This window comes from Carcharodon carcharias, chromosome 14 (assembly GCF_017639515.1).
Source record: "Carcharodon carcharias isolate sCarCar2 chromosome 14, sCarCar2.pri, whole genome shotgun sequence".
NCBI classification, from domain to species: Eukaryota; Metazoa; Chordata; class Chondrichthyes; order Lamniformes; family Lamnidae; genus Carcharodon; species Carcharodon carcharias.
In genome coordinates, this window is record NC_054480.1 from 119,738,213 (window position 1) to 119,752,475 (window position 14,263).

Below are 14,263 nucleotides of genomic sequence, written 5' to 3' on the forward strand. Positions count from 1 at the left end.
AAGTCAGCACATGGGATCAAGCAGGTGATAAGGGGCGTGTTGCCAAGATCATGTGTGGGAGTTTAAGACACAAAACAGACCATATATGGCAACCAACGAACAGAAATGGGTCCTCCTGCACCAACATTTGTCGTTCACATGTTATACTTGATGTATAAATCGACCCCCATTTTTGGAAGCATTTTCGAAGCTTCAACTTATACGCCGTGACTACAGTGGTTCCACAACAATAGATCAGGGAAAGCGACATACATACACATTGGTTAAATGTTTTTAAAAATGCCACATTGGTGTTAAATAACAAAGATACTATTTAAAGCACTTGGCTGATGTGGACATCGATCTTGCAGTACCATCTGTTCTGAGCAAAAGAATACCAGATTATTCACTTGACCCACTATAATAGCATCATTTCAGTTGTGTTGGAAAGCAAGATGCTAAGAAAAAGTGAAAAATTCTCACGAGGAATGAAAGGAAAACTTGAAAAGCAAGTCACCCCATGTCACTCAGGAGCCTCATTCAGGATAGCATTCATAGAGACTTGAGAATGCCATATATGTACTTAAAGAACATGACAAAATTTTTAAACATGGTGGGGGAAGAGGCAAGTATGTGAACAAATTTAAATGAAGTGAAAGGAAAATTGCATTTGAAAGTGCAATGAAGAGTGAAATAATGAAATATACTTACAATATTCATGACAGAGAGAATATACTGCTCGATGTCTCTTCGTCCATGGTATCCAACCATCATCTTATCTGCTACTACTAAGGTTTCTACATAATGTTCTTGACTGACTGATCTTTTCAATTGTAGCTGATTCCTCAGAGTCTTATTAGGCGCAAGAGTCACTGCTGAAGTCTGGAAATTCCTCAGCCATGAAGATCTTCCTTTCCCTGGTTTCTCATCTGGAACAGAACCACTGTAAGCATTCAAAATTATACCTCTTGTGTGAAAAGTAAGTACCATGTTGAGCATGGGAGTCGAATAATTTCATAAATATGCATTATCACTGCAACCAGGGTTATTATATCTCCCATCAGTTGCTCTTTGACAGCATCTGAAAATTCTGAAAACTTAGCCGGAGATTGAAAGACAAAATTTATCGTGTCAGCTAAATCCACAAGACCAACAATGAGGTGAAATGTCACCCCTATTCCATCATGCAGTATAAGGTTTAGGACTAAAAGTTCATCATGGCCTGTTTTCAGGGTGATCATGATGCATGATCTGCCTATGTCTGTTCTCATTGAAGCAGCTAGCATACAAACCAGGTGTTACATTCTCATTTACCTGAATGTAGTATTGGCCCAAATGGGGCCAATGTTGCTGACATGAGGGCTCAGCAGGGAGCCTGGCAGCATGGGCTGATTACATTTGGTGCAGCTGACCTACTCCTCTTAAAGGCAGTCTGCTTACATTAAAGGGGGGCTGCACTCAGTGGAAGGAAGCTACTGCTGGCTGATAGTACTGACACTGGCTGCATGTAGGAGTTGCAGATATGGAGCACCAGGGAAGAGAGAGGACCTCCAGGCACACAGATGCCGTGCTGGAATCTTTAGTCATGGAGGTGGATAGGAAAGTTTGGGGAATGTTTGGGGAAGCCAGGAGTTTTTCAAGGAATGGGAGCAGGTGGCCAGAAAGGTCAATGCAAGGAGCCTCGTCTCAAGGGCCTGGCAGCATTGCCACAAGAAGCTTAATGGCCTCACCTGAGTGGTCAAAAACAGTGAATGCATTGTCAAAGGGCTGCACCACCAACTTCTCACACTGCAGAATGCACCACATGCCCATCACTCACCCGTCAGAAATCCCAGTCACTCACACTTCACAGCCAGCATTCAGATACTCCACCTCAATCTTGCCCACATTCCAATGATGCCTACCTCATACCCAGCATCTGTTGCTTCCACAAGCCTCCAGCTATTCAGCTGTGGCAGGCACATTTCCCAAACAGTGTGCAACCCAATCACTGACAATTCTTCTCTCTGTCTTGCAGGATAAGATTGTCCATAAGTGCTAAGAGCAGAGTAGAACCACTGGAGGATGAAGATGCCTGCATTTCCTGAGCCCTACGGAGGAGATGGTTCTTCATGCATAGGGCCAGCTGCAACAGAGCCCATGGCATTCTGCATCACCAAAGAATATTAAGGATGATGGTATGTTCCTGCCTTGTGCCCATTCTCAACTCCTAGCGCACCCTCATCCTGCTATGTGACATGTGTGCCAGCTGTTGGCAGTGTCATCATGGACCTCCTCTTTTCCAATTCACCCACCTTTCCTCACTCCAAACTTCCTCTTTCTGATTTCCTGTTTTTATACACTGAAGAGCTGCTGTCTACCCACCACAGCACACCAGCCAGGATAGAGAGAGGTCAACACCACAGCATTGATGAAGAGGCATCATCACTTGTTCTGACATTGCAGGTATTGACACTCCATGTACCATAGAGGTTAGTATGGAGTTGGGATCTGCATGTGGTGAGTCACTGGGCCCGAGTGGGCTCCCGTCAGACCAGAGAGAAAGAGAAGGTTTGTTTGCTTGCCAGCTCAATGTCAGGTGAGGTTGCAGATGAGTTCTGCTATAGGGAACTTCTGATAAGGACTTTGATGGGATAAGGATGCATACAAAGATGCTAGATGCAATGCCTGGCCTGCGAGACAGCCTCTTGTCATGGTTAAGGTACATGCAGGTGACCAGCTACAATTTTGCAGAGAGTATGTGCAGAGCATCCCCTCTCCGTAGCTGCTGCTCCACCTCACTTTCGTCATTTAGACCTAGAGCCACGGCAACTGCAGCCCCATATATCTTGCAGCCTTCATATGTGCAAGTAACCAAATACTCTGCCCTCCCCATTCTCCCCACAACCCCTGCCCTCCCCAACCCCTGTAGGGATGCAGCAACATAATTCCTGCAACTCACCATCACATTTCCAAATACAGTTCAGGATGCTTCCAAAGACTCAGCAATTGTAAAATTAGTCTCAATCAGCTTACCTGAAAGTTGTGAGCTTGGCCCTTTAAATAACATTATTGCTGGGTGCCTCTTGCAAATGTTCTTTGGTGAGTGACAAGTGAATACAGTAAATGGACCTGTGTGGTCCAAGTTTGTAAATTGTACGTCAAATCAGCTGCAATGGCTATTTGACATCACAATCCAGCCAGTTGGAAAACTTCCAGTGTGTGCATGGCACGCCTGCACAAGTGCCCTTTCCAGCATGGGGCTGAAGTTCTGATCACATAATAATGGGTAATGCACCAAAAGCTTTTGAAACACAATTTTGAAGCTTTGGAATGCCACTTTGCTGAGAAGTTCAGCTCAGTCAGGATGTGTTGGGAGGTGGCACTGCTGAGAAGAGAGTGGAAAAAATCATGCATTACCTGAAACTCCACATGTTGCGTCAAGGTGCCGATGTTGGTTTGGAAGAGAAGATCGCTTATAAACTACATGGGGGCTTCCTTCACTGTAATTGAATTCAGCCATTTTAACAGTGGTGAGGGGCTCTATGAAGTATTCTTCTTCATCCTCAGCTATTACACCATGCTGAAAGTAAAGCACTGCTGTGGTTAATACTGGCAAAGGATTTATTATGAGTACTGCAGGCTTTCTGTAAAGATTTTGAGAACCATTATAAATAAAAGTCCATTATAATAACACAGAAGCAAATAAAAACATTGCATTACTCCTTAGCTGACTCATATGATTGTGATCTAGCATCATTTGGTAAGACGTTTTGTTCTGTCGAATCACTCAAGCCACACAGGAAAACATTTGTAATAGCCCTAACATTTAGGAGTTGAGAACTGAGAGATGAGACAGAGTGACTAGATTTTGAAAAACAACTTCTGTAAGTATTGTTCAAAGTCCCAATACACATGCACATGCAGAGTACACTTACGTATAGCAATAGCAATTTATGATTTAGCATGTTAGCATTTAGTCCAGCCTATATATTACTTTTATAACCACAGGGTTTGAGAAAACAGAATGGCTTCAACATGTTAAAGATGCACAGTTATCAAGAATCCACTCGTAAATACTGAGCCAATTTAAAGGTTCCAAAATAGAAGCAGCAATAGAATACACAGTCATTTGCCCAAAATGATAGTTTAAACTGTCTTAAAAAATGTGTTTATTGCAAAGATGTGCCATTTTGGATCTCCCCACTCCTCCCATTTAACCTGATACTGGGCAGGAATATCTATTTTTCTCCAGCAGTAATTACAGGTAAATGTGCAGTCTTGTAAATAGGAAAACAACCAGGTTATCCACCCGCTAAATTATTTAATAAACAGAGACAGTAGCATAACCGGCATAACCAGGTATTTATATCCTTTTAAACATATGGATATACAAACAAGATGAAATCAGAACAAAAAGAAAATAGATACTTTACATTTCGTTATTTGCTTTGGTATGGGGATTATTGAATGGAGGGTTGGGAGGGGCAATGTTTTTGCTGCTTACACTGTATAAAAATCAATGCAGCTCTGATATCTGCATTTCGGTTGTGTAATATAATCAGCACTTGCTGCAATCTGGAACAGAACCAAGTTTTTTCTTGTTCTGAAACTAGCTGCCTTTAACCTGCAGATTGGTATCTATTCTAAATTATATGTTCAGGACACTTTTTAATATGGTGATGCTATTCAGTCATTACAATGTAAATGGGATTCCTCAAAAGCAAGTTACAACTCCACCATCAAGGGTTACTGAAGATAATTTACATTACAGATGAAGGGTCCTTTAGACAGAAGGAACAGCTTGGAACCATGGTAACTGAGCTTGAAGACACACTTAGTGTGGTATTTGATATCCTTTTGGCCCAAGTTAGTTGTTCACATATATTTATATGTAAAATATAATGTAACTTAAAGATACATAAATCTCTGTTTTCAAATTGTAATCATTTCCTTAAGTGAAAGTACAATATTGGCCTGGAATTTGCTATTATAATGATGACAAAACTATCAGCAATTGCTGTCATTATAACTGTGAAACTGGGCCACATTTGGTGCCCATACATATGCACAGTTAAACACACAAATCCAGAAGTTTCTGTCATTGATTCCCTTCTCCTCCACACAATGTCCTGTTGAAGCCCTTGTACACTGAAATATCTGGAAATCAGTGAATGGATTAGAACTTCCCCTTTTATGCTCTATGAGTGTTTGAAAAACCCCTGAAAACATTACGCCTTGTTAATTAGATGTAACTGGGCCTTTAATAGAATATTAAGTCATAACTACTGCTTAACAACCTCTCTGGCCTTAAAAAACAAATTTTATATTTGTGTAATGTCAAATGTTTCCATTATGATAAAAATTCAACAATTTTAATGTATATATTTTTAAGTTTGATATTTCAACTTCTAATGTCCTAATCTTTTTTTCACTCTCTGTATAATTTATAAAAGATAAGGACAATCAATGCATTTAACTTTCTGATTTGCTGTTTGAGAATTATTCAATGTGATTGGTGTTTACCCTGCTTGATGACATTACTGTTGCTGGATGACTTTGTACTAGATTCAAATTAACGTTGGGAAGGATTAAATCCATACCACAAAGATTGCTAGATCTTTGTGGCCAGCTTTCTTTGAGATCAGCAGTGAGCACCATCACTTTCTTGCTGACTGCAAAGTCTGGGTCATTGTATTATATTATTGGTTGTTTTTTGAACAGCATATCCAACCCGCATATTAGCTTTAAAATTATGCAATGCTGAGGACAAAATCTCCAAAGCTAAAAAGCTATGCTGTTGCATTGTTAGTTTCACCTGTTCCTGTCTACTGTAGCAGCACAATGATTAGATGGAAACTCTTCTGGACAAAATGTTCCAACTCAGTGTTTCGTAACCTAAAGATGACATTCAGGACTTTTGAGTTTACCAACAAAGTCCAACAGATGATATTTGAAGATCTGGTGTGGGGACCTTTGTAAGGTTTTACTTAAATTTCTTGGCACCTACATGCATAAAAGTGATGTTAACACTCGCCCATTTCACATCCTATTAATGATAGAATGCTATTTAATTTCTCCTGACTTTGCAAGGCCTTACAAAATATGTGGTGTTGGGTAAAATAAGGCAGTTTATCAGCAGTCCCGGGGCTTTAACTATCAGACTCACTCATAACAAACAAGTGCTCAAATTGCTGGTCTGATTTTCTTATAATCTTACTTAAAATTATAAAAGGCAATACAGAAGAGCCATGAATAATTTGTCACAAGACATCACATGCAAGTCACGTTATCACGTTGTAGGCAAAGGATGATGACATTTTTAAGTAACCAGGGGAATCCACACCCATGTTTCACTTCAATGCATGCATAGAGCAAGCTATTTCTTATAGCACAAGTTAAAAATTCAGAAGTTAAGAATAAGGGAAATCAGTTGAAGTTTTTCACCAATTGATTGCAGGACCTATGAATAAAGCTAACAAGGATAATTATTGTGCTAATTAGCGTTAGAAAAACATAAACAGATTCAAGGAGAAATGAAATACATTTCATATGATATAAATGAGTAAGTACAGGAAATAAAGTTCAATAACACTGTTTAGATTAATAATGCACACATACTTAATATTTTCATATGACGTTCCTCTCTCTTTTTAAACAAAATGTTAAACCTATTTATTTTAAGCGGGTTAATGCCCTTGTTGGTTATTGCCTAAGGGGTTAAAGTAGAGGACAAAATAGATTTTGGACTACTTCTGCATAGTCTCGAGAGAGAGACAAAAGTTAACAGCTGTTGAGGAAACCACCATCGTTGTAACAGATGCTGCTTCTGCTAAGGCACGAATCCTGACAACCAGTGTAGCAATTGTTGAAGCTAAATTTTTGAAGCCGTTTGTACCCAGCTGAGTCTGCAAAAACGTCCCTTGAAGGGGCAGAGTACCCACTTAAAACACCATAATGTGGAATAACATCACCCACAGAACAAGTATACAGGAAAGAGAGATTTGTTTCTTGCATGCAATTTTGAAACAGAGAAAGCCAGAAGTGATTCACTTTTATGGCAATGAGGACAAGAATCTGTTACTTAGTCATGACCACGCTACTAGATTTATGGCCCAAAGTTCACCCTCTTGATTAACAATTTGGAAATGAAAACAGTGTTCCATCTTTATTTTGGCCAAAGTATGCCCTTAATATTGCATAATAACTAATCAAGACAGGTTAAAAAAGAGCAGGTTTATTTCTCCTGTAGCTAAACTGTATTTGTTCCACCTTAACTGATGCAAATTCAGTTTATGCTAATGAAAAAATGCATGATTGGGTCTTTAACAGAGAAATTGATAACTTACCAATCCATTACAGTTACTTAAAGCAACTTTTGTGGCTCCCTGGAGATCACTTAAATGTCCCAAATAATGACATTCATCCATATAATCGTGCCTCCATTCCAAGCCATCTCTTTTCCAATATTCTACAGTAAAATAATCTGATACCAGATTAATGTGTAAAGTCAAGTTTAAAAGGAAGTGCAATCCATGTGAAGATACTTTGTAATAAACTTGCTGCTCAACTGGCTCATGTTGAAACGCAGGTAAGCTTCTCTTTGATCGCAGTTCATGGCTACTTTTTACATTATAGCTTAGGAAGTCTCCATTGTGGTCAACTCGGACAGGAATTGCTATTTCATAGTGTTCAAGAGTTGACAGGAATTCTTCTGTGTTAAAAAAAAAGTTTTTTTTGTTATTCAGTTACATATTTTGCCACTTAATCTTATCCCTTAAGTACAGATCACCGTTTTTTTCTGTAATGAAAGAAAAACATGATTGTTTTTTAATTCTCCTGAATCATATATTTTTATCCCTCTACAATACTCTTTAAACTGAAAGAGCTAGATTATAATGGACCATGTCGAAGCCTCTTCAATGTGCCTTCACAATTGACTGGCAGACAGTCAGCTTTTGCAGACCTGAATATGTCTTCTCCATACAGAGCTTTTCATTAAGCAAACCCTATCTTAAAATCACCAAAACCTATCACAAAAAGAGAAGCAAGTCTTGAGCTTCAGTCAGTGCTGGGTTTAAACTTTGGCCTCTTGAATGGAAGATCAGCTCACTACCATTTGAGTTACACTAATGATTTTGCAATGACAGATCATAGCATCGTGGTCAGATTCCTAAACAAATGGTCATGACTGGGAAAAATTATACCATATCGAGAATGAGCATAAAGCAGGAAAAAGTCTTTGTCAAAAAATACAAATCTCAATTTGCCACAATTGCATGTACTTATTCAGTTAGGATGTCACGTGAAGATTTGAGTACAGTATAGTATTGGACCTACGGTGTTTAGAGAAATTGATTTGTATGACAGCTGAAATAACAGGCTTATGTTCTATAAATCGATCATGAAGTCCCCAGGTCCAGCTATTCAGAGTATTTAAAGCTTAACAAAGGCTGGATATATTTTCATCATTAAAAGGATACAATGGGTGCTCACTTTTCTGTGAAGACCACGATTTAAGGAGCATCAGTTGGCATACTTTATAAATGAAAGTTAAAGTAAAAGAAAGCGACACTTCAAATTGGAAACGCATTTTTCGGAAGTTTTAAATTGGAAGTTTATTCATGAAAATTTCTTTCATGGAAAGGATATGATGTAATCACACTCAAGCGACATGGTGTGTTTCAACAGGAGTCATTACTTTGTAAAAGGATCTTGTTATTTGAACAATTAAAACAGACTGGCAATTCAAAACAGTACAACTGAAGATAGTAACATGACTTATAACTGTGCTGAAGGTGTTCACAGTAATAAAAATGAACAAGTTTCCATGGAGGGAATTGACTGATTTGAAACAACATTTCAGGATTAGTGGAATGCCTATGGCTCTGCTCGAGATAAGTCAGAGTTTACATTGTTTGTAACAAATCCCACTAAACAATGAAATACAAAAGCATCTGGTGCACCTTTATTTTGCAAATTATCAAAAGCCTATTTTGCTCAAAATGTTCAAAAATATGGGCAATATTTTCCTGAGACTCTTTCACTGGGACGGTGTCGATGAAGCAGAGGGTTTATCAGAAATCTGCAACTTCCCTCTCCACAATTTTACGGCCGTTCATTTAAAATATGCGCCGCAAGGCCTGCACCTGTATTCTTGCCTGCAGAATGGTGGCACAGGTTTAGAACATGTGATTTCACACATGGGATGGAATCACCCAGTCCCATTGGTGGCGGCCGCCATGACGGGCGTGAGCGGGCAATATGGCAGAAGGCCAAAAATCACGCCATCGTGAAACCACTTGGCAGTTGTCTGCTCTGCCCATCAATGGTGGGCCGCGTTTCCCACTGTCCAACGTCAGGAGCTTAATTTAAATGCATTTGCACCTCATTATTGCACCCTCACACTGGAATCATCCCCTGGCATCAAATTTACTGCCCACATCAGCGTGACTTCAGAACGATGTGCTTCATGGCTGCCTTTAAAAGGTGTTCACCTGGCAAGCTTAAGTTCGAGGGGAACACGGAGGTGAATGCACACAACCTGGCACGGTGCTCGGGAGTATTGCTCATAGGACATCAAGGAAGAGGCACCTTACATTCGCAGGGGCGCAGGCATGTTATTTTTTTCCTGGCTGTCTTTCAGTGTGGGTGAGGCCGGGGTGGGGTGCGGTGTGTGGCGGGGTGGGGGGCAAGGCAGCACAAACTGAAGGAAGTACACAAGCACATTCTGGGGGATAGGAGGAGGGGGTGAGGGAGGTGGCCTCACACTTGGGAAAGCTTGACAAAAGTGAGCTTTCTTCCCGCAAGCTGAGACTGTTCAGCAGCAGCTCCATTGACGTGCTTGGAGTCGGGCCTCTGAAGCTTTTCTGCCCATGAAAGCAATGCCAAAGCATGAAAGTGTCACTAAATGCTCCAGAACTTTTCACCCCTTGCACGCAGCCTGCAAATCATTGTGCGTTTTAGGGCGCAGCAGAACAATTGGTCAGCTGGGCAAGTTGTAGAATGCCCTTGCGAAAGGTGGTTATGGTGCAGTCACTGGTGGAGGTGCTCACAGTTCCTTGCAATGTCTTTATTTAGATTTGGACCAGTCTCCCCCACAGTTCAAGCTAATAGTGCAGCCTTGCAGTGTGGGTTAGGGGAATGCCTGTGCCTGAGCTGAGAGCACAACATGCAGTCCAGTGGGCAAAGCTGCTGCCAATCGGTCAAGTGGAGTGGGGTGGAGGTGAGCAGGAGTTTGGACAGCCAATGAGCGCTCTACACACTGTCCATCCAAGTGGTGGCCAGCACTCTCCGGCATGCATGAAGAGGCCTTCAGACATAAGCAAGAGAGGTTGTTAGGACAAATATACTAACCCAGGCATCTCTCTCCTTGATCCTGCAGGAGGAGAACATCAGGATCATGGAGCCTGGTGATTTAGTGGAATGCTTCATGACTCAGAGACCAGAGAAGAAGAAGAGTGTGGCAGAGGCACCTGGGTCAGCAAAGGGAGGAGCAGCTCTCTTAAGATGAAGGGTTGGCAGGGCCTGCTGCACACGCAGCTGAAGATCTACCAAGAGCTGTCACTTGTAGGTGCCTCGCTAGACCCAGGGCCTAAAGACAGTGCCTGTCATTCCTGCAGATGACTGAGTGCCAGTGTGGCCGAAGATTGAGCATGTCCAGGGAACTGGTAGGTCACATGTGCCATCTGCTGCAGGATTTGGTGCCACGGGGACATGGAGGGCATCCACGGCCAGCAGCTGTGAAAGTGACCATGGCACTCAATTTTTACGCCAGTGGCTCCTTCCAGGGCTCCACAGGTGACCTGTGCAGAACCTCACAAGCCTACATGCAGAAGTGTATCCAGGAGGTTACAGATGCCATTTTCACAAAGACACAGAAATTTCACCCGGAATCAGGAAAACCAAGAAACAAGAATGCTGGGGTTTGCACAGATCTCTGATTTACCATAGGTGCAGGGTGCCAGTGACTGCACTCACATGGCACTTAGATCTCCATGGCAACAAGTAGTCAACTACGTCTACCGCAAGGGCTTTCACTCGCTGAATGTTCAGCTGGTCTGCGACCACCACAAACACATCCTGCAGGTCTGCACATGATTCCCAGAGAGTGTCCACAACTCCTACATCCTTAGCAGGTCTCAGATCCCTGACATCGTCCACGGTCCACAGAGGCTGCAGGGTTGACTCCTCAGGGGCAAAGGCTACCCACAGAGGACATGGCTGATGACCCCCGTGCAGTGGCTTCAGACTGCAACAGAGCGACTGTATAATGAGGCTCACGCCTCATTGGAACAAACAATAGGCATCTTGAAAATGACGTTCCGGTGAATCGACAGGTCTGGTGGAGCACTGCAATACAGTCCCCAGAGGGTCTCGTGCATCATCGTCACTTGCTGCAAGTTACACATCCTGGCACTGCATCGGGGGGAGGACCTGGCTGAGGGGGAAATGGAGGAGCTGCATGTCTCCTCTGATGAAGAAGATGTTGAAGGTGAGGATGCTGATGATGAACCATTGCTTTGGTCAGACAAGGCAGGTGCGCTTGGGAGGCCCTCACAGCTGCAAGATTCATGGAGGATGATGATGAGATTCAGTGAGAACAGTCCTGACATCCTCACCTTGCATCTGTGAACTTTTGACTCCAGTCTGGCTGATGGCAGCACACATACCCTCAGTGCTCAGGCTCATGTCATGGAGACACAGTGGAGGCCCTAATAGCCGCTAGATTCCAGGAGGATGATGATGACATGCAATGAGGACATTCCATAGATCTTCACATAGCCTCTGTGCATGTCTGACACCTGTCCAGCCGAGGGCAGCTTGCTTGCGCTCTGTGTTCAGGGTCATATCATGGAGATGCAGCCGTGAAATTTTAAATGCACTTGATCTTTTGTCAGCCTGCAGCACCTGACCTCTTCAGGAGCACGGTGTCACTGGTCACAGATGCTGAAGAGATGGGGGGGTCTGACCCACCTCAAAGATGCTGAGAGCAGAGAGAGAGAAAGACGGAACTCTGTGATGTCTGCCCACGACATTCTGGCAGCAATGGCAAGCACCTTTGAGGTGCAGGCATCATTAGTGTGTCCAGTGAGTGTGAGGCTGGACCATCACTTTGCTCTGCAGGTTACACACTGCACAGGGAGGAGGCCCTGGACTGAGACACCTGCCTTTATCTTGTGCAGGAACCAAGATTTCACACCTGAGTGACACAACCGCTGCTCATCAGAATAAGAAGCCATAGGCAGGGAGACATTCTTGGGAGCTTAACTGAAATAATGAACATTAAGTACAAATGGTTGACACCTGTGCCCAGGCTGTGCAGCTAATCTTAAGCTTGGCCTAAATAGCCAAGTGGTTATGGTACTAGGCTTGTAACCCTAAGATCAAGAGTTCAAATCTCACAATGGCAAACTATGAAACAATGTAACTTCATCTGAAACAGATGGAAACAGGTTTACTCAAAAGAGTATCAAGAGTTCAAATCTCGCAATGGCAAACTATGAAACAATGATTTAAGGCTTGGCCTAAATAGCCAAGTGGTTATGGTACTGGGTTTGTAACCCCAAGATCAAGAGTTCAAATCTCACAATGGCAAACTATGAAACAATGTAACTTCATCTGGTAACAGATGGAAACGTGTTTGTACTTGAAAGAGTTACAAAAAAAAGATAAATTTAGCAGCGGGCGATCGACAGGGGAGTCCCGCCCGATTGTTTGTCCCTCTTCCGTGGCTACGTTCGCTGCTGGATGTCCCTGGAGAAGGAGCACGCAGTGTCTGCTGGCACTCTCGAGGCCTTCCGTGCTCGGTGGGCACCGCGGGGACTGGGGTGTTTTGTTGACCCCTTTAATCACATTTTGATTTAAAGTTTGTAAGTTTCCTTTAAACTTTGTTCTTGGTTTTACCGCTGACCTGAATTAGGGGCTGTGCCTGATTTATCCCAATTTTGTTGATTTGGTTTTCATTTAAAAGATTATCAAGAGTTCAAATCTCACAATGGCAAACTATGAAAAACAATGTAACTTCATCTGAATAGGAACAGATGGAAACGTGTTTGTACTTGAAAGAGTTACAAAAGATAAATTTATAAGGCTTGGCCTAAATAGCCAAGTGGTTATGGTACTGGGTTTGTAAACCCAAGATCAAGAGTTCAAATTTCACAATGGTAAACTATGAAACAATGTAACTTCATCTGAAACAGATGGAAAAGGGTTTGTACTCGAAAGAGTTACAAAACAAAAAAATCAAGAGTTCAAATCTCACAATGGCAAAACAATGTAACTTCATCTGAATAGGAACAGATGGAAACGTGTTTGTACTTGAAAGAGTTACATCTTCCTAAGGGCTTGGCCTAAATAGCCAAGTGGTTATGGTACTGGGCTTGTAACCCCAAGATCAAGAGTTCAAATCTCACAATGGCGAACTATGAAACAATGTAACTTCATCTGAAACAGATGGAAACGGGTTTGTACTCGAAAGAGTTACATCTTCAAAATCCTTGCCCGAGCCATGTCTTCTCGGCTCGGCACCGTGCTGGACCACATGATCCACCCTGACCAGTCCTACACCATCCCGGACAGAATCATTTATGATAACATCCATCTGGTCCGGGACATCATCCACCATTCCCAGAGGGCTGGTCTGTTGAGCGCCTTCCTGTCTCTCGATCAGGAGAAGGCGTTCGACAGGATGGATCACGAATACTTACTTGGAACTCTGCGAGCTTTCGGGTTCGGGACGCATTTTGTCGCCCGGATCCGACTTCTGTACACCGCCGCGGAGTGTCTAGTGAAGGTTAACGGGTCCCTGAAGGCGCCCCTTCGCTTTGGGAGAGGTGTACGTCAGGTCTGCCCCCTATCTGGCCAGTTGTATTCTATTTGCGTGGAGCCTTTCCTGCGCCTCTTGCGGAGGAGGTTGTCGGGATTGGTTCTGCGCGGGCCGGGCATCGGGGTGGTCCTTTCGGCTTACGCCGATGACGTGCTCCTTATGTTTAGTGACCCGGCTGACCTGCGGAGGATGCGCGAGTGCCAGGAGGTCTACTCTGCCGCTTCTTCCGCCAGGATCAACTGGGGTAAATGTTCTGGACTCCTGGTCGGTCAGTGGCAGATGGATCCCCTACCCGAGGAGCTCAGGCCTTTCACCTGGAGCAGGACCAGCCTCCTCTACCTGGGGGTCCATCTCTGCCCCGCTGAGGAATCCTGGCCGGCAAACTGGCAGGAACTGGAGACGAAAGTCACCGCTCGCCTGCGGCGCTGGACAGGACTGCTCCGAGTGCTATCTTACCGAGGTCGAGTTCTGGTCATA

The 14,263-nt window shown here is 43.1% G+C and overlaps 1 protein-coding gene across 2 annotated transcripts in view; it reads right to left on the reverse strand.

Annotated features, from left to right (window-relative positions):
- adamts10 (ADAM metallopeptidase with thrombospondin type 1 motif, 10) overlaps positions 1–14,263 on the reverse strand; it is a 187,651-nt gene that overhangs the window by 137,599 nt on the left and 35,789 nt on the right. Inside the window, exons 3-5 of one of the 2 annotated variants that reach the window (XM_041205392.1) lie at positions 7,308–7,672; positions 3,379–3,541; positions 691–908 (exon numbers count right to left, since the gene is read on the reverse strand). In XM_041205392.1, coding sequence (XP_041061326.1) covers positions 691–908; positions 3,379–3,541; positions 7,308–7,672 — 746 coding nt within the window. Of the gene's footprint in view, positions 1–690; positions 923–3,378; positions 3,542–7,307; positions 7,673–14,263 lie in introns of those variants that run through there. The other variant, XM_041205393.1, reaches the window with a different exon arrangement.